This window comes from Typopeltis vanoorti, chromosome 13 (genome assembly GCF_054136105.1).
Source record: "Typopeltis vanoorti isolate ZY-2024b chromosome 13, IOZ_Tvanoo_1.0, whole genome shotgun sequence".
NCBI classification, from domain to species: Eukaryota; Metazoa; Arthropoda; class Arachnida; order Uropygi; family Thelyphonidae; genus Typopeltis; species Typopeltis vanoorti.
The window spans coordinates 36,809,377-36,834,860 of record NC_143561.1 but is presented as its reverse complement, the minus strand read 5'-3'; the positions used below and the strand labels follow the sequence as shown (position 1 = coordinate 36,834,860).

Genomic DNA, 25,484 nt, shown 5'->3' with positions numbered 1-25,484 from the left:
TGTTGGTAATGATCAGTTGCAGGAGTACAAGGAGCAGACCAGGAAGGTGACTTGGTAGGTAAGAGCAACAAAAGTGGAGTATGAGGAAAAATTAGCTAATCAAGCTACGAAAATCCTAGTTAGTTCTTTCTATATGTAGAAGGGGAAAATGACTATGGGAGGATGATGCTTGTTGATGACACTGGTATATTGGTAACCAATGCAGAGGATATAGTTAAATTATTCAGTGAGCAGTTTATTGGTGTATTTCATCCTCATGACAGCAACATCAGGAAGCTGGAGTGTAGAACATATGGCAGAGGAGGCCTGTGGATGATGAAGGTGATAGGATGATGAATGAATGAACAAGAAGTATATGAGGAATTAAGTAAACTTAACGTTAATAAGGTAGTAGGATTTGATAGTATATAGCCACATCTTGAGGAATACTCTATGGTAGGGCTGTCCAAAACACGGCCTGTGGCAAGATGCAGCCCAGTGCGATTTTGTGCAGCCCGCCTGAGGGATTCGATTTTCACGAGTGAAAAAATAAAATAACAATTTGAATCGAATGCATATTAAATATTTTAATTCTATCACTGATTGATTATCTCAATGTTGGTAATTTTATTTGGTGGTTTTACATCACTATATAGCCACATGTTTTTCAAATATCAGATGTGTCAAAGAAGTGTTCTTACACCGTTTTATTCCAACGCGCATGTTCTGGGTGCTCACGGGGAATGTGAGTATGCGATTAGTGTTCAATTATTGTTGTTCATTTGTTCAGCTATCGAGGTTGTGTTGCTGCTTCCCACCAAATTACTACATATGTATTGTGATTTATTTCCGTGTTACCTTTAGTAGTCTACTTCTACTTAATAAATTTTATTACAACTTATCGTCAAACAACCAAAGACGTGCTCAATGTTCAGGAGCACACATCTTTGTGAAGCACTTTTTTAACGATGAAATTTATTAAATCAAAGTACAGATGCTCATTGACAGATAATTCTCTTGCTACTGCGATTGGCAACTACAAGCATCGAAATTGATATAGGTACTTTAGTAAATGAAGCCGAACTACCACAGAGCTCTCACTAAAATTAAATAAACAATTGTTGTTTCTTGTTTACTGTTTCAATAAAAAAGCGCCATGACTTTTCTTCCTCATGAAATTTTCGAAGTGCTTGCTAAACCTAATTAACGATAGGACTCTCCAAGTAATTTAATGTGTGTACTGTATTCACAAATGAGGGGGGGGGGAGACCAAGCCTGCAAATTATAGGCCAGTCTGTGTGGGATGGGTGGGGGAAGGGCATTATTTTGTTGTTAAGGTATTAGAGAAGTTGGAGAGGATATTAGGAGTCAAATGTGGGTTAATAATAACAATATTCTTTGATGGTCAGCAAGGGCTTGTTAGGAGGAGGCCATGTTTCAGCAATCTGCTTACACATTACAACAAGGTGACAAACTCACTCAATAAAGGAGATGCATATACAGTGGTATACTTGGATTTTCCAAAAAAACCTTCAATAGACTTCCATGTGACAAGATGGTAGCTAAACTGAAACAGATGGGATTAGATAACAAACTAGTAAGTTGGATAGCTGGCTGCTGTCAGACAGGAATTATTTGCGGGTAGTATATGGAAGAGTGGTATCGCAAAAGAAGAAGGTCACTAGTAGAGTGCCCCAGGGATCTGTTTTGGGAACATTATTCAGAAGGATCTGAATAGACTATGTGAGCAGGCATATGATTGGAGTATCAGTTTCATGTTGCAAAGTGCAAGGTCTTGAAATCTGGTAGTCAAGGTTGGGATGCAGAGTATACAATTAATGGAGAAAGTCTGATGGGAATGGAGAAGATGAGAGACTGCAAGTGATGGTGGACAGAGACTAAGTTTAGGGATCACATAGCTAAAATTGTAAGAATATCGCAACAGATAATGGCAATAATGAGAACAATGACATACAGAGGCTAAGAGGTTATGGTTCCCCTGTATAAGGCTTTCATCAGGCCACATATGGACTACTGTGCAGAGATTTGGTCACCTAGTTTTCAAGGGGAGGGGGGGGGGATTAGGATGTACTGGAGAAGATTCAGAAAAGGTTTACTAAGTTAGTGTCAGGTCTATGGAATGTCAGATATGAGGAGAGATTGAGGGAATGCAACTTACAGAGTCTTGTGAATAGAGGAAAAAAAAGGGGATATTATTGAGACATTAGTTGGTGAGAGGGGTTGCTATCAAATTAATGTGGATAAGATATTTTATAGAGTAGAGGCCATCCATGGAAGCTGTATAAGGAGGGTGTAAGCAGGGGAGTGAGAAGCACATTCATTGCATGGAGAGTGACTGGTGAGTGGAATGCATTGCCTGAAAGTGTAGTGAGTGCAGAAACTGTGAATGGGTTCAAGAATGGTTCAATGATCTTCTGGCATGACAGAGTACAGACTTCTCACGATGAGTTCTTTGATTCATGGAGGTCAGATAATAATAATAATAACAGCAATATATAAAATATCAGTCACTTTCAATTTAAAGCGTAGCTTAAAATGGCATCAAATGATTTTTTTTTTAAAACTTTTTTGGAGGATGTGCTTGCTTAAATAATATCCAATGCTTAACTGCCATAGATAGGATATGGTTATAATGTATATTGAAATATCCAATATAGGATAATTCAAAAGTTATGTTCTTTTTGAAGATTTCCAATTGTGCCCCCCCCCCTCTGCTACAAGGTCTGGTCTGAAAGTTTTCACAGAGTATTCAAAATTATTATTTTGTTATACTGTTTTGAGAGAAGAAATAAAATATGTTGTGCTTGTTGAAGCAGGTGTTTCTGACTATTTCAACCAATGTTTTCTTTTCTATTAATTGTTCCGATGCTTGCTGAAATCATTTTAAGTTTTACAGATATGTTTCATGTTATATTTTCACTATATAAAATTGTTTATATATATATATGCCACAAAAAAGCATGTTTGGTTTTAGCTTTTTCTTGACCCCCCCCCCCTTTAAACAAAGTCCCATATGCGTGTGGATAGACTTATGTGTTCGTCGAACATGTTGTTTATTATTTTAACGGTATAATAGAACACAGAAACTAAGTAAATAATTAATTTACAATAAGTTAATAAATTAATTATTTACTTAGTTTCTGTGTTCTATTATACCGTTAAAATAATAAACAACAAAGTCCCATATATTACAACTTCTACTACTGCTGTTGTTTGCCATTTACAAAATAAGCTATGTCTTAGAAATATTAGGTAATAATTCTCTCTGTTCCAGCAATAGGCTGAAAGCTTAGATTTCTTTCACTACTAAGGAAAGAAAACTCCCCAAGAAATTACACTAAAGAGCAGTGGCGGCTCGTAGCTTGAAATCGTGGGGATGCTGTAAGTTTCGAAATATACATACACACTGTAAATACAGTGTATACACATTTGGATAAAATATCAAAATTATGGTAAAAATTAAAAAAAAAAAAATTAAACATGAAAAACATTGTTTATTATTGATAAAATTATACAGTTTGGTATAATTCAAAATTATACCAAATTGTAATGTCCAAATATTTAAAGAGACGGAATAAACACGATAAGCACTATGAACACTCTACTACTGGCACAAACTGCATATAAACAACAGTGGAACTGCGCGATGGAGAGTGCCACATTATGCTAACTCAGACATGCATATGCTTGCATATAGCAAATATTAGCAATGTGACACTGTGGAAAACACAGTGCTACTAGCGTCCTTCGCCCTCCCAAGTGGAATGGGTGTACAGAAACTGCGACACTGTGCACTGGACAAAAGAAAGGTGGAAGAAGATTAGTGAAGGAGGCATCAGACACCACAGGCAGTAAGCCCATGGTTCATGATGATTAACAGAAATACTAACATTTCTTTTGCAGGCTGATACAGTATTTCTGTCAAAATTAATTTCATCTAATTACCCTTTAAGATCACATCATTTCATAATTTATTTAGTCACAGTTCAGTTTTATTATCAAAAAAATATTGATTAGATGACACAATTATCTTGGAAAGAAAAGAATAAAGTTGCATTAATTTTTTTTTTTTTTTGGAGGATTCAAATATATTTTCAAAATATTCCAAATTATAATAAATTTGTAAATAAGAGAAGAGATAAGAGAGGAGAGAGAATACTAGTAATAATATCAGATGACTTGAGTCCCATTAGAAGAGAAATACACGAAAACAATTAAAGGTAACAATTTCCTGTGTAGCAATGAGTCTATCTAGGGTGAAGAGGAGGTTAACCAAATGAAATATATGGCAGATGTTGCTGTAAACCTGGCAGTTCATTTGCTCGGGATGAAGAAATTCATCACCCAATTACCCAGGTGAGCACTAAATGAGTAATTATTATGGGTGACTTAAATTATCTGAATATTGATTGGGTATCAGAGAAAACTCATGATAAGAATGAAGGAGAATTTACTGAGCTACTGTGCACAACTTTCTCAAGCAGCATGTGTGAGAGAAGCAACTTGAGGATAGTGTTAGATTTAGTTGTAGCATTAGAAGACATCTCAGTTAAGGATGCTACTATTTTTCCACAAGTTGGACAGCGATCATGCTACTAAGCTCCAAAAAGACACAGGTTGTTAGTGAATTTTCAGCCTTGTTCAAAATGCATTCAAAATATATTATTTTCTTTGCATAATGAATTTATTAGAGAAGTTTATTTCCAGCAAATTGGAAATGAAATTTCTAGTTCTGAAATTCTTAATTCGAACACTACAGAGTTCCCTTTTAAAAAAAACACAAATACACTTGCAATATTAGTTGCTGGTTTTCTGTGTCATAATGTAAATAAATCATTTTCACTTTCTTCCATCCTTTTATCTCCTAGATTTATGATTCAGAACTTTATTTTTCTTTCTATATGAAAGACTAAGAAAAAAAGTCCTTAAAAACCCAACCTGCTATATCTTTTCTCCCAGCAACTGTCCCATCATCAAAGTCATAAGATAACTAATAACTTTAAACGTTTTTCTTTCTTTCTATATGAAAGACTTTGTATATGTCTACTAATCAGTTCCAAAAATTCCCCTAATTTCTCTCAGTATTATAGTTATAGTATTCTTTTTACTCTGACTTTATCCACTCTTTCGATTGCACTCTTTGTAACACTCAGCTACCAATGAAAGCTATAGAAGGAGCCTCACAAACAAAACTAACCCTAGTTATGATTTCCAATAAATAAATTTTATAATGAAATCAATGCATTCATTTAGTTCAATATTAACCTTACATGTAAAGTATATACAGTAAGCATGACATATGTAACAGACAATATTTTAAAAAGACATGCTTTTTCTTACAATATAATTTCATTATCAAAATAAACCAGTAATCAAACACCAAAATTGAAATTGGCACAATCTAATTAAATACTGTAGTACATCTATATATGTTATTCTTCCCACACCTTTATCCATTAAGTATGTGCGCAACTGTAATATAGTATTGTCCTAAGCTTATTTTCACATCTCACAATATGAATGACAAGTCAAAGGCTGGATAATGTAACTGAGTGCATTGTGAAAAGTGTATGGCTCCACAGTGAGTGCTACGTACTTTGTTTTTTTTATGAATTTTATTACTTGTTATGGATAATGTATATAAATTCACCATTCATTATGAATATTAAAAGAAAGAAAACACAAACTGAGTTGTTGTGAGCTGTGTTCTGGTGTACATTTTAAACCTACAAAGTTGACCAATACCTTGAGCAAGTAAACTTTTTATTATATGGCTGGTAGATTTAAGATGTATTTCTGATCATACTGACTAGAGAGGTATCCAACTAAATGGATGTTCCAATCAGGACAGGTTATATGCTGAACTACAAATCTGAAAAACTCAGGAGAATACTAGCTTTGGTTCCATGATATCAGTTGTTGAATGGGAAGGATATAAGTAATGCATGGGAAGCTTTGAAAAGATGCTTGAATGATGCAGCATCTGAATGTGTCCCTAGAGTTTGAAGAACAAACAGAATGGGAGTAAAGTGGATGTGCAAGCTCATTACACAAGAGCCCATAAGAAGATGATGTGGAAGGAATATCATGAGAATAAGAGTGAGGAGTTATGAAATATATAAAGCTCAGGCCAGAAAAGTTAAGAGTACTGTATAAAAGGCTAAGTTGGAGTATAGAAAGAAACTGGCTGCATAGGCTAAAGGCAACCCAAAAGAATTTTATTGTTATGCTGCAAGTGAAAGAAAGAAAGAATGAATGACTGGAAGAATAACTTTACTGAATGCAGATGGTAACTTAGTATTAGAAGCAGATGAGGTAATTCAAATAATGATTGCTCATTTCACCAAGATCTATCAACCTACAACCTGGTGTATGTAATACAGTGCTACCACCACATTGAATAAAGAGATAGAAGTGCATGTAAAGGACATTCTAGAACTGTTGGATAACCTGGATATCCCAATCTGGCAATTGGGACAGATAGGTTATCAGCATATGTCTTAACTGACTATGCCCTTGATATGTTTGTATAATTTGAGTCTTAGCTGAAGAATGTATAATAATCCATTGTACAATGGTGGTGGCACAAAGATTGATGTGTCTAGCTATCGACCTATCAGTATCTCTGGAGTAACTAAACATTTTAGAGAACTTGCATACAGAAATGGGTATGCAAACAAAATATACTTTAAAATAAATAAATAAAGCTAAGGACAAACTACATTTTTAATTGTGTATGAAAAAATTTTCATGACCACAGCAAAATGCGGACATAAATTTATTGCCAGCATACTAATAAATTATATTACACAAAAAATGTGTTATAAATTTCATATACATTAAATTGCAATATGTTTTTGGCAAAAGTTACAATTTCCTAAGGACAATGTTAAGAAAATAATGTACAGTGCTTACAGAAAACTATGTCCACCCCAAAATGGGATACAGCTCCCGAAGCATAGTACCATGCTTAGCACCAAGTGATACAGGAGTTCTTGAGGCAAAATAGCCAACTACTCCTCCTGAGCAAGGATAAGACCTTGTTTGTTTTCTGGAGGGGAATTTCATGAGAATGTCCCTATTAGATCCCAAACAATTCTATGGGTTCGAGATGTGGGGAGCATGCTGGCCACTCTATTCAATTAATATCCTCAGTCTCCAGAAGTATCCCCACTGTTCGTGTAGGATATGGTGTGGCAATGTCATTATTAAAATTGAATTCATCGCTACAGCACCATTGAAGAATTAAATGTGACGTTGAAAAACTTTGTTGCAATATCATTTCCAAGTCATAGTCCCTTTTTCCAGCACCTGTACCTCGGTGCATCCATTAAGCATAATGCCTCCCCACACCATGACCCCAGCACCACTGTATCTATCCCTTTTGGGAACATTCTCACGATGGTAAGCAGTACCACTTTGATGCTAGATCAAGTATCTTCTAGAATCAGAGGGACTAATAGAACTCATCTGTAAAAAGTACATTAGCCCATTGGTGTCTTGTCCAATGTTTATGGATACAACACCACTGAAAACATGTTCTGCAATCAGCTGTGGATAAAGGGAAGCAAACTACAGGCCTCTGGGCATATAGGCCTACTTATCACAGATGTCTTGCCATAGTTTGTCGAGAGATATCTGTGTACCTGTGCTTGAATGGAGCCAACTTGCAAGCTGATCTGCCGTGGTGCATCAATTACATTTTGCTGTTATAACTAAATATCTGTCTTCATGCTCAGTGGTAGAGTGAGGGCAGCCTCTTAGCAACCGCCTGGAACACATTCCATTGGTTTGAAATGCTGCCCAGAGACTGGATATAATGCTATGTGAGATTCCAAATTCTCTGATAATACCAGTAATTCTGTGGTATTCCTCAAGCTCTCCAATAATTCTTCCCAATGTGATCAAATATCTTGTAATAGAGATATCTTGTAATTTCTCAAAGTCATCTAGATGTCTTTGAGAAATTACAAGATATCCAAATTTGCAACTTTATTTCACCAAACACAATTTGCTTAGCGCTACCTTTTAACCTTTTGAGTGCTACCACGTTTCCTTTGCGTGCAATTCGAAAATGTGAATGAGTACCCACTTTCTACTTGAAATCGTTGGTTATACAAATTGCTACAAGCTGATTGATATTAACTTGCAGTTGTAATCTTCAGAAATAGTGTTTTTAAATACTAGTGTAATAGCTTAAATGTTTATATCTGTGGAGTAATACTTAGTAAAGCAGAACTAAGGAGAAAAAAATAAAGATAGGTTTAATGATTAAAAAACACTGCAACTATTAAAAATGACTAAAAGAGCATGTGATATACTAGAGTATATTTGATTTCTACACACTTTTCCTCCTGTAAGAAAAATATCCTTAATCCTATATCTACACTTATAGATAAAATATATGTTCTTATATAAAAATATAATCTTTCTCAGGTGTTTATAAAATTCCTTGTTCTTGCAGCCTAATATAAAAAGAGAAGGCAGGCAGATTACACTCAGTTTCTTTAGTATGGGAATTCTGCCTAGGTGACCCTGCATTATCTATAGACTGTTCAATCTAGTGGAAACAAAGGATCTGTCTTATGAAATGTTCCTTCAGTGACCAAATCTTAATAAGAATGAATTTATGCCTAGATCATCGATAGGGAAAGTGGTCATCCAAAACAGGAACAATTAAAATTTTATTGTTTGTTTTTAATCTAATATTTACCATTAGGTCATATCATTGCTACTAACCATCAATTCTTTCTAATAGCACAAAAGCATTGGTGTTCAATATTAGTCATTATAGATAATGAAATATTATCATAAACAAATTATTACTAATATTACAGTCTGCATCATCCCAATTCCATTTTATTAAGCAATAATGAACTGCATGCAGGTAGCCCCAGTTTTACATGGGAGATACATTCCAAGAAATCTGCATAAAGCGAATTCAGCATTAAACGGGAGGGGGGAAGGGTATTGTTTTCTTCCCCTTGTCTTCTGACTGCTTTTGTTTATTTATGTTTTTATTTTTATATTATTTTATTTTTTACTTTTCAATGTCTTTTGACTATTTTTATTTACTGATTGATTTTTTTCTAATGTTTATGGACTGAGAGACTAATTTGTTATGATTTGCATGCTGATAATTTTTTTTTTATTTAAATCTTCAATCCGCACTATTAACAATCTTTCCAAATCTCAGATTGTTTGACTCTAAGAATGGCTGATTTTCTTTGTGAAGAAGGGAGTAATGTTTTCACTCACTTGTTAAATTTTATTCTCATCTTTAAAAGATAAAATTTTCAGTTAATTTTAATGAATTTTAAAGGTATAGACAACATTCAAAAAGAACTTCTAGAACAAGGGGGAGAAAACATAACAAATTACCTAAGGGAACTGTTCAACAAAATACTAAAGAAAGGAAATTTACCAAGAGAATGGAGAACAAGTCAGATCATACCCATCCACAAAAAAGGAGATGCCAGATCCTGCACTAACTATACACCTATCAAGCCATTGTTATAAAATATTCATTAGAATTCTTCAAAACAGAGTTAAACTTCAGAGTTAAATATTCCTATGAAGAACAGATGGAAGAAGAGCAAATAGGATTTAGAAATAGCAGAAGCAAAATAGGTGCAATTTTCACATTAAACAGATTAGCAGATCTTATGAGGCAAAAACAAAAAATTCTACTGCTGTTTTATCAACTTCAAACAAGCTTTTAACTCAAATGGCATGACCTCTAGTGGAAAAAAAAATAATAAAAATTACAAATTAATTAAAACATGAGAAAAACATTCTTTCTTATAGATAGTCTTCTTTCAGTAACAATGATGTACTATTTTTAACATTACAATTATTATTTCAATTTAGGATTCTGGATTATCTACAGTCCTGTTTATAGCCGACTCTTAGAGAAAGGTTCCGTGGTAAGAATCTAACATCTTAACAACCACCCCAATCTGAACAATAATGATGGTCTAAAAATCCCAAGCATATGGAAGGCATATATTTTACCCACAGAACCTTTCTCTCTAAGAGTCAACTATAAACAGGACTATAGATAATCCAGAATCCTAAATCAAAATAACAATTGTAATGTTAAAAATAGTACATCATTGTTACTGAAAGAAGGCTATCCATAAGAAAGAATTTTTTTTCATGTTATCTTAAATAGAATTTAGCTTTGATGTAGTTTCTAAATAATTAATTAATGTCTTCTTTTTTTTTTTTTCAATAGAGGTCATGCCAGTAGAATAACCGGTGATCAAATCATTGTTTCTTTAGCTTACTGTGTGTAATGCAACTCAGCTTTGTCTTGTATATTTGTATATACTCCAGATGATCTTAATATGAAGATCAAAACGTCGGGAAATTAAAAGAGTTATTTATAACACGGTTGTAAAGTCCATAATTCCTAAAATGAATGCTGATCACCGTGCAACACTAAAAGAAAGGAACAGTATCAGAAGTATATCAAATCCTCAAATCAGCAATGATTTTGTGCAGAGCAATGTACAGAAAATGGGAGAGGAAAGAAAATGCATAAAAGTGAATCTGCATAAATCAGGGGTCAGGAGTTACCTGTATTACACTTTGTTAGATGCAGTTATATATTATAGGAACATTTGAGAGGTAGCATCAAAAACAATGTAGAAAAGTGTAGTATAAAAATCTACTTTTGTTATTTATTATAAGCACTATGAAACATTTTAATAAACCTTAAATAGTAAAAAAACTTTTTCTCTTCTTAATCTTAATATGAGGAGAGCAACTATTAAGATACTTACTGTATTTGCATTTTTTTTTAATTGTTGACGCCATAAGAGAGAACCAATAGAATTAGTGCCATAGTGTCAACAGATGGACAGATAGATAGCATATAACAATAAAATATAATATTGTCTGTTTTCTAGTAGACTGATTTACCCCCCCCCCCCCCGAAGGTAAATATCAAGCTAATAACATTTCTTTTCTCTCTTTTTTTTTTTTTTTTTGGAGAGATGAACACCAGAAACATACAAAAAAAAAATAAATAAAAAAATAAACAGTATTGTGAGATGCCGTTGTGTGTTTTTGCTACAGATATTCATTACATGAAACTTAGTCAGAAGAATTAAGAAGTATGCATTTTACAGAATGATAAAAAAAAAAGAGCATGAGCATGTTAATCCAGTCCATTCAACTACACATACTCTGTGTACATTAAGTTTTAAAGAAAAAATATAAAGATAACAGGATAGAATATCTTCCACATCTCAAAACCCAGGCTAAACAAACATCAAAAAATTTAAGCTAACAGTGGCTGAAGCATGATGCATGACGGAGAATCTAAGAAATTCTCTCTCTCTCTGTAATTAAGAGAGTACTTTTGTGTCAGACAATTGGGCATTGCAGTACAATAATAATATCAGCATATAGTCATTGTTACATTACTGATCTTAGCAGCCAAAACATGTGTTCACAACACTTTCTGTAATCACACAATTTTTCTTCTCTCAGAGACTTGCACCTCTCTGTCTCATTGAGTTTTAGCAACAATGGTCACATGTCCCCGAAATCATGTAAAATGTTTCTTTATTCTCTACTTCCAATGAAAAAAAAAAGAAGCATTTCGAAAGCAATCAATAAGCATGGATGAGGACTTATCTGTATTAAAACCTATATTAAACTAAAAGAACCTTTTGAGAAGTTTTCCATGTCTAAGAATCATACAAAATACTATCATTTTATAGTTTTAGTTAAGCAAATCCTTAATGCAAAAAAACAATAAAATAAAATAAAATAAAATCAGCTTCTTAGAAACTAACTGCTGTACACAACTATCAACATAACCGGATGCAAAGCATGCAAAATTTTACATCCTTTTCCTTCAACAGTTTTTTTTATTTTAATTTTTTTTTTTTTAGTTTAAAAAATGAGAGAATACAGGTAACCCCCCATATAACACGGCATTCCTGCAACACGGTTTCGCTCTAACATGGTTCGAGAATTTGAGACAATCCCCGTATAACACAGCATTCCTACAACACATTCGAGAATTGAGGAAATCCCTGTACAACATGGCATTTTTACAACACTTTCTTGCTCTAACATGGTTCGAGAATTGGGGAAATCCCCATACAACACAGGATGTGATGAGAACTTTTAAGAGCAAGCACCATCTCATTCAATATTTTTCATTCAAGCGTGTATGTCATGTCAGATTTGCGTATAGAATTTTAAATTCATTTTGTTAATGGAGTATTAAACATATTTTAAGACTTTCACTGTTTTCTTCTTTGTACTATTCAATAATACATACAAAGAATAGTACAAAGAAGAAAACAGTGAAAGTCTTGCATTATTATTGTACCTTTTTTTTTAAAGAAGTGTTAAATATTTTTTTTTCTGAATTAATTTGTAGTCCTGAACAATGTCGGCCAGAAGCGTAAAAAAGTACCTCTCAAAAGACATTTCATCTCACTAGAATTAAAAATACAGATTTTGGATCATCTTAAAAAGGGGGGAAAAGTATCATATGTTGCAAAAACCTTAGATTTAAATGAAGCAACAATCCGGACCATACAGAAAAATGAACAGAAAATTAGAGTTTCCGTTGCTGCAGGTTGTTCTATCTCCACAAACATGACAGCTCATCCCAGAGCACCAACACTTGAAAAAATGGAAAAGCGTTTAGTATTTAGATTGAGGACTGCTCAAAAAACGGATCCCACTGGACACCAATATTATTAAATATAAAGCTTTAAAAATTTACAACTACTTAAAAGAAAATGGAGAATCTGCTATTAATCCCGGCTTTGTTGCTAGCAAAGGTTGGTTCAGCGTTTTAGAAAACACTTTTCATTACAAAACATAAAAATAAGGGGAAAGTGCATCAGTTGATAATGAAACTGCCAAAACTTATCCAAAGGAATTGCAAAAAAAATATTGAACAGGGTGGATATCCAACAGATCAGGTTTGTAACACCGACAAGATGAGCGATTGGTGGAAAAAAATGCCCAAGAAAACATTTATTTAAAAAAATGAAAAAGTTGCATCAGGTTTTGAAGTAGCAAAAGACCGTGTAACATTACTTATGTGCAGTAACGCTTTAGGCAATCACATGGTAAAACCCATGCTAATTTATAAATCCCTCAATCCTCGTGCAATGAAAAACCTAAATAAGAGTGCTTTACAAGTATATTAGACAGCAAATAAGAAAGCTTGGGTAACTACCGATTTATTTAAAAAATGGTTTCTAAATTGTTTTGTACCAAGTGTGGAAAACTACTTAAAGCAGAAAAATCTAAATTTCAAAGCTCTACTGATATTGAATAATGCACCCAGCCATCCGAAAGATTTAAATCACCCAAATGTCAAAACAATTTTCTTACCACCAAATACAAGTTCATTACTTCAACCGTTAGATCCTGGTTGAAGTAATATATCAACCATTTCCTGATGCAATTAATAGAATTACATCAGGAAATCATTGCAATGGTTTTTGAATAAAGTCGATGACAAATCTATCGAAGTCATGGAAACATGGAAACTTTTTTACAATTTTGGACTGTATTAATCTCATAACTTCATCCTTCAAAGAAATAAAATGCCTGTTGGAAAAATATATGGCCAGAGTCAGTTCAAAGCGAAAATCTAATCGAGCCAGCAGAAAACAGAATGGATGCAATAATAGAACTTGCTAAGTCTCTAGGAGGGGAAGGTTTTGATGATATGAATGTCGAAGATATTCAAGAATTACTGGTGGAAGAAGAGACTGATGAAGCAAATTTGGTGGAAATGGCATTTGGGATAAACCAAATTAATTCAGAGGGTGATAGCACAGATGGAAATGATGTTAAACATTTTACTCTAAAAAGCATAAAGAAAGGCCTATACTTAGCCAAACAATTGGAGTTATATTTTCTAAATGAAGATCCTTCCACTGAAAGAAGCACAAAATTTAGCCCCCATACAACGAAATTTATAAAGATCTCTCAGCTAAAAGCAAACAATTGAAAATAACAGTTTTTTGCAAAAAGTAGAGCATAGAACTATTCCTTGACGAGTCTATGGACTCCCTGGAGGTGTCACATAATAATAAAACTCAAGATGCTGCTGAAGAAAGCTCAGAAGATGAGGATATTTTGGCAGAAAGAAAACGTCCTCATTTAATGGTGCTTAGTAGTGATGAAGAAGAAAACATTACGTAATTATGTAACATTAAGTAAACATTATGTAATAATATTAATATGTAATACTTTTGATCAATTATTGTTTTAATAAATATACATTTATCTTAGTTATAAAAAGAAAATAGCATAAATTTTTTAACTTTTGGAACCTAACCCTATTTTGTACCTGTTCTTTGTTTCGTATAATACGAATTCGCATAACAGCATTTTTTAGGAACCTAACGACTGTGTTACACAGGGGTTACCTGTGATTCATAGTTCTCATCATTTCATATGCTACAGAATTTGTAATTTTTGCTGTTGCACCTAATTGAGGGGTAAGCATGACTCTTCATTTGAAGAGTTATTTTTTCTTATATTTTTAGTATTATTAATATATTACAGTGAAGTTTCAACGTAAGTTACTTTATCTTATTCAAAACCCATATCTTCTTTTAAATATAAAATCTAGAATATATCAACCAAGAAATTACCTCATTATTTAAATGCGTTAGTCCTGCCAAGGGAGGACTGTTCTCCCATTTACAAGCAATTTGTAATGTTTCAGCTGTCTTCTGTTGAACACTTTTGGTATCATCTAGTAAAGTTATCTCATAAAATTCCTGAATATCTAAGAAATAAAAAAAAATTTAATTCAACTAAAAATAAATAACTGAGATTCATATATTAGTTTAAAAATAAATTAACAAAAAAGATTTCTTTGTTGTGAAACCACACAAACTTCTCTTTTCTTCACTCCCAACCTATAAAAGAACATAACTAAAATATAGATTGTTTTAAACTACAAACTATTAAATGTAATTTTCAAAATATGTAACATTCGTGAAGAATGTAGATTATTATTGAAATAGAGAGCCAAAAGGCTTCACTTCGGTGAAGCAAAATTATTCATATAATTTTGCATCGCCAAAGTGAAGCCTTTTGGCTCTCTATTTCAGTAATTCTTGGTGCGTTTTGTGATATGATACCTCTTGGCAATTCGTATGGTAAAGTATAACCTCTGCATCACTACAACCTGGGTATTTACATTTTGGGTCACTGTTGAGACTTCAACAAAGGTCGAAACTGGTCTAGGTAGTGACCCCCCCCCATAATATATAACATCATACATGTCCGCTAGGAGATGTTTTTTACATTATGGGAAATACTAAGAGTAGTGATCAGAGCTTACTCTACCTTTACTACGAGTTGCCCATGTCATTAAAGGTTTGCTTATTCTTGGATCCACCGAAACTTTTATAGTTGCTATATTCGGCACGAAACTCTTGTAGTTTCTTTATTCTGCTTTGAAATAATGTTGGATTCAATATCCACTTAATTTGAATAGTAGATTATTATTATTATTATTATCAACATTTGACCTCCATGGAGTTAGAGACTCATAGTGGAGGTACTCACTATTGCATACACTGCTCATCCAACCAAGTTTTAAACTGACTCAATGTGTCCGCATCCACAACACACTCGGGCAATGCATTCCGCTCACCAACCACCCTCCATGCAAAAACCCTGCTTCTCACTCCTTTGCACACCTTCCTTATACTGTTTCCAGCAATAGCCTCTTGTTCTACTCCCCTCTACCATTCTATGAAAAAATCTCTTCCATGTCTACCCTGACCAGCTTATATGTCTCAATCATATTCTCCCCCCACTCTTCCCTCCTATTCACGAGGCTCTGCAACTTACATTCTCTCAATCTGTCCTCGTACTCCACATTCCAAAGACCAGTGACTACCTTTGTGAATCTTCTCTGTACCCTTTCCAACATATCCTCGTCACCAGGAAAACCTGGCGACCAAATCTGTGCACAATAATCCATATGAGACCTGATCAAGGCCTTATACAATGGAATGATAACCTCTCTATTTCTGCATGTCAAGGTTCTCTGCATCATTGCCATTATTCAATGTGATGTCTTCACAACTTGTGCAATGTGGCCCCTGAATTTCAGGTCCTTGTCCACCATCACTCCTAGATCTCTCATCTCCTCTACTTCTGTTAAAGTTTCCCCACCAAGTGTATACTTTGCATCCAATCGTTGCTTAATCTCAAAACCTTACACTTGGCAATATTGAACTTATAGTTCCACTTACCTGCCCATTCATGCAATCTATTCAAGTCCTCTTATAAGGCATTAACATCAGTCTGACTGTGTTGCTCTCCCCAGTTTTGCATCATCCGCAAACAGCTGGATATCACTAGTTAAACCCGACCCATTAACATACAAATTGAACAACAATGGCCCCAAAACTGACCCCTGCAGCACACCACTGGTGACCTTTCTCTTTGGAGATCCTGCACCCCCATATACAACTTTCCGATACCTATCTGACAGCCAGTCACTGATCCAACACAAAAGTCTGTTATCCAATCCCATCTGTTTCAATTTATTTAAGAGCTTTTCATGTGGCAGTCTATCAAAAGCCTTTGCAAAATCCAAGTACACAACTGTATATGCATCTCCTCTGTCTAAGGTATTTGTCACTTTGTTATAATACATAAGTTAGTGAAACATGACTTCCCCTTAACAAACCCATGCTGATAACCACAGAGAATACTGCTGTTATGAACCCATTTCTATATCCTACTTCTCACTAATCTCTCCAGGACCTTCACCACAACTCCAGATATACAGACCAGCCTATAATTTGAAGCTACAGCCTTATCACTGCCTTTATGCAGTGGAACAATTTTACCTTCCTTCCACTCCCTTGGAACCTGTACTGTTGCAAAACTCTTATTAAACAGGCATGCCAATGCTACTGCCAGTTCCCTGGAACATTCCCTTAAGATGCATGGTGATATGTCATCAAATCCTATCGCCTTATTAACATCAAAGTTATTTATTTCCTCAAATATCTCCTGCTCACTCACAATTAAGCTATCCTCTCCTATGTCCTCTACACTTAAGTTTCTCATAATTCCACCCTGATCAGGATGAACACATTTATAAATTGATCACTGAATACCTCAACAATGTCTTCTGCAGCAGTTACTATTCTACCACTTTCATCCTTCAATTTCATCTTTCCATGATCATTCGTCCTTCTACTTGCCACATATCTAAAAAACTCTCTAGAGTTTTTCTTAGCCTGATTTGCCAATTTCTGCTCATACTCTACTTTTGTTTTCCTTACTAACTGAGTCACTCTTCTGGCTTGTTCTTTATATTCTTCATGTGACTGATTATCATTATTCATTTTGTACTTCCTCCAAAGTACTTTCTTTTTACAGATTTCATGCTTAAACTCCACATTCATCCATTTTACACCTACCTCATTCAGCCTTTTGGCCTTTGGGATACATTCATACATTGATGCTGTTATGTATTTATTTGTAATTATTCCTCAAGTGTACATTTATTTCCTTACCATGTCCTTCAACATGGTAAGGAAATAAATGCCATGCAGCATTTATTTCCTTACCGTTCCATGTTATAACTTGAAGTTGTCTCCTAAACTTGATTAATACAAAACCTTTCTGCGCCCTGAGAAAGAGTCCTTGTTGCTGTTAGGAGGAGTGGGGTGGCACATTGCGGAAGTTGTTACTAAGAGTGCTCCAAAAAGATTAGCTTATTTTTTGTTAAAAAAAAAATACTGATAGTGCTTTATAAATTGTGTTTCATTTAGTTTATATTTAGTAAGCTAAATATCTAAACTAAACTAAACCTAGCATTTCAAGTATTGTATATAGCATGCAGTTGACTGTTCGCAACAAGTCTTATTTGTTTGTGCTGCTCATAAGTTGTTTTTTTAAAAAAAAAAAAAATTAACATTATATGAGTGTTTTTATTAATTATTAAAAGAGTGTTTAACATATTTTTTAAGGAAATTACCAACATATTTGTTAATAAATAATCTTATTTACTTATTATCTTATATTTTGCCAAAGTCAAATTAGCATCATTAGGGTAAAATACTTTTGTATTAGACACGTGCACAGGCACACTTCAGTAACAAAGATGAAGAAACCAGAGAGATACAGGAGACGTCAAGTTCTACAGTTATGCCATCAGTTGGGAGTTCTTAGTCTTTGGGCTGACTGTCAGCAGATTAGGGTTTTCCCCATATGGGGGGGGGGGGAGTCTGATAAAACCATATTTATGTTGGGATAGTTGGTAAGAGCTGCAGCTGATGCCAGGAAAAGACTTTTGAACTTGAATTTTTGAGTTCTTAGAGTTTCAATTTCGAGAAGCTTTTCCTGGAATCAGCTGAAGCTCTTACCAACTCTCTTATAAAGAATAGTGTATCCATTCTCTTTATCCACCTCAGCATTATTACAAAATAAGAGCAAATTACTCAGACATGACCTTCCTTTACTAAACCCATGCCATTCCTTGCAAAATATATCTTGTTCTTCAATCCATTTTCGTATGCGATTCTTAACAACTTTTCTAAAAACTCTGCAATCACTCGAGATACAGACAGGTCGATAGTTAGACACACCAGTCTTTGCATCACATTTGTGCAATGGATATCAGCATCTAACAGATATCTAATCTATTGTACAAGTTCTGTTCAAACTCTAATTTTGCTTTCTTATAATACTTTAATTTTCTGGCCTGCGCTTTATATATTTCATTACTCCTCTCACCTTATTCTCATGATATGCCTTCAACATTATCCTCTTCTTCCCACCCTAGCTGTCCATTACTCTAGGGGCACATTCAGATAGTGAGTCTGAGCAATTTGCTCTTATTTTGTAATATTTAAGAATCTTTTCAAAGATTCCCATGTGCTACTGATATCAATCCTGTTCAGTATTCCCAATACCATGGGAATCAAAGAATTCTTCTGAAATTGTCATGACTTACAGCTTTGTAGTTCATCATATAACCTGCCCTAATTAGAAAGTTCAGATCAGTATGACACAATCACTTCAAGTAGCAAAACAGTCACATCCTTAACTGAGATCCCCCCCTTTGACAGTATCATCAAATCTAATAAGACCTCAAGTTGCTCCTTTCACATACTGCTTGAGAAAGTTGTCTCACAGCATCTCATTCTTCTTCTGCAGCTTCTCCCACATCTTTCACATCCTCCTGTTTTGGGCTGTCACTACATCCAAGTTCTTCATCCTCAAGTCCTCTTCTACCAGCTCCCTCCATCTCTTCTTTGGCCGCCCACGCTTCCTCCTTCCTTGCAAATCCATCTGCATGACCCTTCTTCCCACATATTCATTCTCCCTCCTCATCACATGACCAAACCATCTCAATCTTGCCTCCTGTATCTTCGCTCCTAAGTTCGTAACTTTCACTGTTCCCATTACATAGTCATTTCTCAGATGATCCTTTCTGGTCACACCGCACATCCACCTAAGCATTCTCATCTCTGCTACTTCCATCCTGCTGATGTTATTTTTCCTCAGGGCCACAGTTTCTATAGCATACGTCATAGCTGGCCTCACTACGTCCTATAGATTTTGCCTTTCAGATTGATCGGCACCCTCTTATCACGTAACACTCCAGCCATCTCCCTCCAGTTCCTGCAACCTGCTTGTATCCTGCATCCCACTTCCTTCTCAGCTCCTCCATCTTCTTCTACTGTTGAACCTAAATATCTAAAGTCCTTCACCTGCCTGATGTCATTTCTTACCAGCTCCAGATCTGTCTCCTGGCCGCCGCCCACTGTGCAACACATATACTCTGTCTTACTTCTGCTCAGTCTCATACCACTCTCTTCCAGTACTTTTCTCCATCTTTCCAGTTTAGTTCCCGCTTCTTCTCTTGAATCTGCACACAGCAAGATGCAGATTCATCTTGCTGTGTGCAGATTCAAGATACAACATCATTGTCCAAAGCGCATCTTCTCTCACAGCATCTCAATAAATTCTTTTATTCTTATCATGATCTTTCTTCTCTATCCAATCAATGATTTGAATAATTCAAGTCACTCGATGATTACTCGCTTAGCATCCATTAAGGGCAATGCATTTCATCAGCAGCAGCAGCTGAGCCACCAGGCCTGTATTCGTAACCTAATTTAACAGCATTACAACACCAAACCAACTAAATAAAAAAAAAAAAAGTTTTCTGCAGCAATGAGTATCTAGCTGAATTCATCTAAAGTATAAAATTATAATACCTATAAGCTTGTCTATTAGATTTACACCAGGCCTATAGCAATATCCCATCATATATTTCATCCTGTTGGTCTCAACTTGACAGCCTCAAACACACTACTACATGAGTCATTATTACCATTATTTCTTTCATGCATTTCTACTCTAATTGGACACAAGTCAACTGTTATCAATTGTAGTGCCTCCCTCTCCTTCCTCTCTTGTTCTTCCTAAATATGCTATACACTTTATACTTGATTCTAGTTACTGCACCCAATTCCGAGAGTTAGGTTCCACGAATGGCTATGGTTTTAGCCACAACGTATTCACCACAGCAACAAACTCAACCACTTTTTTCTAATGCTCCTGGCATTTGTGTACAAACATAATTTGTACAAACAAACATAACCTCCAGACATTTTTTTTTCTGAAATTTTTCCTTCACTGCTAAAGCAGCTGATGATGGAGTTGAATTTAAAGTTACAGCATCCTCAGACTTGGAATCACTAACTTTCGCTGAATTTTATTTATTTATTTTATTATATATATGTTCAACTAACTCCATGATTATCTTCGTTAATGTACATTTGATAGTTTTATTAAAAATTAGAGCCTCCATAGCACAATTGGAAGAACGACGGTACATTGCACCCTTCGATTGGAATAGGCCTAAATTCGATTCTCATCGTGATGGGAGGAATCTTTATGTGGACTTTTTCAATCGAAGGTGAGTTAACCGATCTCATACGGAGGTAGCAGGGTTTTTTCTCCCAGAAACTTTTTCATCCTGCATACAGACAAATCGGCCCTTCAGAACACATGCAATTTACAAACAAAAAATATTAGTTGTGGTGGTGGGCAGTAGATGATGTTGATGAAGATGACTGGTAGTAGAAGTTCAGTATAGTGATGGAGACGGTTGTATAGTAGGTGTCCTCCTACGATGATTCTTCAGACTCCTTGGAGGTGTCACGAATAATAATATGTTTGTCATTTCTTTATATGAGCTATCAGTGCATCTAAGTTCACTGCTTAAAAAGGCATTTTGATTTGCTAGTTCATCAATCATGAAGTTTAGTAATACACAAATTCACATTTTTGCAACAATGCTTCTACAGTAACTTTTATTGATTGAATGCTAATACTATGAGAGCAATTCAAGTTCATTGATTTACTTTGGTAGAATGGATAAGAGCAGCAAGTTTCTGGGGGGGGGGGGGGGACTAAAAGCTGTGTACAGGTGCTACTTTTTTTTCAATGTACCCTGGATATGCCGGTCTGGTTGGCCAAGTGGTTAGCATATCTGCTCTCCAGCCAAAACACTGTGGGATCAAATCCCGCATAGGCATGGATGTTTGCGATTGTTTGTGAAAATACTAGTGTGGTGGTGGGCAGTAGATGCCATTGGTGGAGGAGGAGAGTTGTAGAGTAGGTACCCTCCCTCGATGAGTCTTTGGACTCCCTGGAGGTGTTATGTAATAATAATTTATTCAAAAAGAGAATCTCTATATGTGGTAGAATGAGCCACATGTAACATTAATCTACTGCAATCCAGGAGTTCAGATTAGCATTTTTGCCTGCTGCATTTCTGTCCTAGGCTAGTTTTCTTCTCATTAGACAACCTGGTAACTCCAAGTTCCCTCAAAGTAACCATATTGATGCCATGCTTAGTGCAGACATCCAACTGACACGGAATTGTTGCAAAAGTACTCCAGTCCTCAAACCATCTGCCAGTTCAATACTTCAAGAAGCTGAATTACAGGAGATTGTCACATCTCTCGGCTCAATGGCTATAGCCTATATAAAATAGATGAAATATTACATGCAACCTCCTCATCCTTCCTGTAACCAATACACAGGATCATAGCAAAATCATTCCCATTTCATATGTTAAGGGGTACATCAGAAAAAACAGCCAAAATTCTCTGCAAATATGATCTCCATTATGCCTGCAAACATTTCATTCAGCTAGCTACCTTTATACATTCTCCTAAAGATCAATTCAGAACATGCTGGAGCATATAAAGTTCCTCATGCCTGCAGCAGACAGCCTACTTTGAATAAACTGGTAGATCAGTTAACATTTACATTGAGAACACAAATTACATCCACAATCATCTGTATGGCAAGTCAGGATTGGCAAACCATACTCTGGATACTCTTTCAAATAGGATCAGATGGGAGGAAAATATTTATATTACATAGATCTCAGAGACTATTTTTAGAATGAACATCAGCTATGAGGCACTAATAGCATGACTTCTTGGGGGATGGTTATTTTATGGTTATTCAACCCATAGAGGGGACCATGCAAGGATATTAGTTCTGTTTTCAGTTACAATTTTAACTGTCTTCCACAATTACTTAGTTCAGTGCTGTGTGCCTGGTCCAGTTATAATTTTGCTCTGATGCTAGGCAGAAAACCAGTGAAATATTAGGGAGTTTAATAAACGTGTTCTTCCTCTCTTAGTGTTGTTTATACCATGAGACATTATGAATAATCAATGACACCTAAGTCTTTCTATATGTATTTTTCATATCTGGTAGGATATGAAATGCCCTGTACTTGTGACTTGGCTTACTATTGACATCCACCTTGAAGAACATAATACATGTGGTGCCATTGTTACAGCAAGTTGGGACTATCAGACTATGCCTTTGACATCCCTTCACATAGGATTAGATGGAAGAAAAGAAAAATGCTATGCAAAAGTCATTAGAAGTCAGACTATTTTTGAAATCAGCAGCAGCTTCAGAGCATTCCCCAAACCTCAACAAATGTGGCTGTATCAATTTATCAACAATCTGGGAGACAGTCATTTTAAAATTGAATTAATACTTGTTAAGCTCTCTCTCTCTCTCGCTGTATCCAACAATAGCTGGTGCCAATTAGGACTTTAGTTCTTTGTGTTGTCTGTTACAGTTTTAAACAGTTCCAACAACTAATTGTTATTTGTGTACTGTGACAAATTGTTTGTGCTCTGAAAATGCACAAGTAAAAAACAAGCAAAATATCAGTAATTAAGTAAATAATATTATTTATTTTCTTCTTAGTGTCTTATGTTGTGAATTAAATCATAATAAAAACTCAACATGAACTGCCAATACATAAGCCTTTCTACTTGATAGTAAAGTAAACTGTTTGTTAGTTATAACAAAAAAAATAAAGGATGAGTAGTCACAGTAAACCAGCATGCAACAGCCTATAAAATTTTGATTGCTACAATTTTACAATGAATGATGCTATTTGATACTGATGGCTTTTTTTCCCTCCCATACACAAAAGATTGCAAACCAATAATACATTAGTACCATGGGTAGGCTAAGTTTCTTTTTTTTTTTAATTTAATTTTATTATTTTAACTTAATCTAGAAATCTGCTCCAAAGACAAAATCTATAACTTTTCAAGCTACTTTAATTTCAGGTAAGCAGAGCAGTAGTCGTACATCAGGCGACAAAAATTCATCTCCCACCTAAAGACATTCACAAATCATCTATGCCCATGGTGAGATTCAAACCCATAGCCTGTTTGGAGAGTGGGTATATTAACCTTGCTGGCAACATTTAATAAAGATCCAATATCATAGACAAGACAAACATGTTCTTCTACTGAAGAGAGATAAATCTGGGAAGAAAACTGTAACTGAGATAAGTAATGAAACAGCAAGAAATTGTGCGCTGACAACAGAATGCAAAGGAGTAGAGGAAACATACATAGAACACAAAAAAGAGACAGCACAAACGATGAACAGCTAATGTGCACAAATTGCTTAGTCACATGTCTAGTATGCAAAAGGCAGACTCTGGACTGAATCATATGAGAGAGAGAGACACCCATAAAAACTGCTAATTCAAGAAATACAGTATAATATATAGTATTTCTTAATCAGAAGTTTAATTAAAATTATGAAGTGTGCATCATTGAAAAGTTAATTCTTTATCCATAAGGCAAAAAATTGTAAATTGTTATGTGATGATTTGTTTCCTAATGAAAATAAAGTACTTTAGATACCCTTGATATTCAAACAGCAAAAAGAACTGTATAAAACAAATTAATTTATTTTAAAAAAAATTCTATATATTTTCTGCTAGCAAGAAAAACAGGTAAGGGCTTCAATATGAAAACTTGTCCATCTGATCATATTCATATTGAATATGATCAGATGGACCGGCCACCACCTCACTCTGCCATCTACGTTGGTGACTTCAACTCTCATCACACATGTGGAGCTATTCCTCTAACAACCAGGGATGGCAATAATCTTGTTAACAGGATGGATACATATAACATGTATTTGGTTTACGATGACAAGCAGGAAGGCACTCTCCACTCAGCCAGATGGAACAGAACCTACACCCCAGATCTGTGCATAGTCTCTAAAGACTCCGAAGACCATCCTCTGCCAACAACCAGAACCATCCTCAACAGATTCCCTAATAGTCAGCATTGCCCTACTCTAATAGAGATAGGCACATCAATCCCAGTCATCAGAGGAACACCAATCGCTAGTTGGAATCTTCGCAGATCCAACTGGAATGCATTTGAGAAACAAATCGAGAGAACCATTATAGCAATTCCACCCACCCCTAACTGCTATCCCAGATTTGTTAAACTAATCAAAACTGCAGCCAAAGCCTATTTCTAGAGGCTACAGAAAACAACACATCCCATGCTGGAGTAGGGAAACTGAGGAACTTTTAGCCAAATATGAAGAGACTGAAGACCCAACTGTTGCTAAGGTGCCCATAGCAATGCTGGATAAAAACTATCCATGAACTTGATTTCATCACATCTAGCCAGAAAAGCTGGTCACTTCTGAGAAAATTAGTTGGAGCAGAACCAACATCACACAAAACAACAGAGATAACTCCTGATTAAATGGCTAATCACTGATTGAAAACCTCCAAGATATGTCCCAGCTCTATCAGGAAAATTACTGTGCAATCTTCCATCAGACAAATCCTGAAGACCGGTCCCAAGCTTCCTGAACTTGTACACCCAGTATCTTGGGAAGAGGTACAGTAAGCCTTAAAACTAACCAAGAATGGCAAGGCTGCAGGAGTGGATGGTATACTCCCTGAGTTTCTAAAACATCTCAGCCAACGAGCTCAAATATGGCTAGCTGCCCTTTTCTCAAAAATTATAATGACTGGAAAACTACCAAATCTGTGGTGGGAAGCCAAAATAATTGCCATGCCCAAACCAGGGAAAGATCCAAATGATGTCAAAAATCTATGGCCTATCTCC

General features: G+C 35.2%; 1 protein-coding gene and 1 non-coding gene across 8 annotated transcripts in view; both read right to left on the bottom strand.

Annotated features, from left to right (window-relative positions):
• Positions 1-25,484, bottom strand: part of LOC150100053 (MAGUK scaffold protein DLG1-like) — a 741,341-nt gene that overhangs the window by 602,568 nt on the left and 113,289 nt on the right. For all 7 annotated transcript variants that reach the window (XR_016549250.1, XM_090402768.1, XM_090402765.1 and 4 more), the window contains one exon: positions 14,649-14,785. Coding sequence is in view for 6 of the 7 variants with exons in the window: in XM_090402768.1 (XP_090258894.1) it covers positions 14,649-14,785 (137 nt within the window). In the remaining variant the exon portion in view is untranslated. The remainder of the gene's footprint in view (positions 1-14,648; positions 14,786-25,484) is intronic.
• LOC150100054 (signal recognition particle RNA) lies at positions 21,732-22,016 on the bottom strand. The gene has a single exon (XR_016549309.1).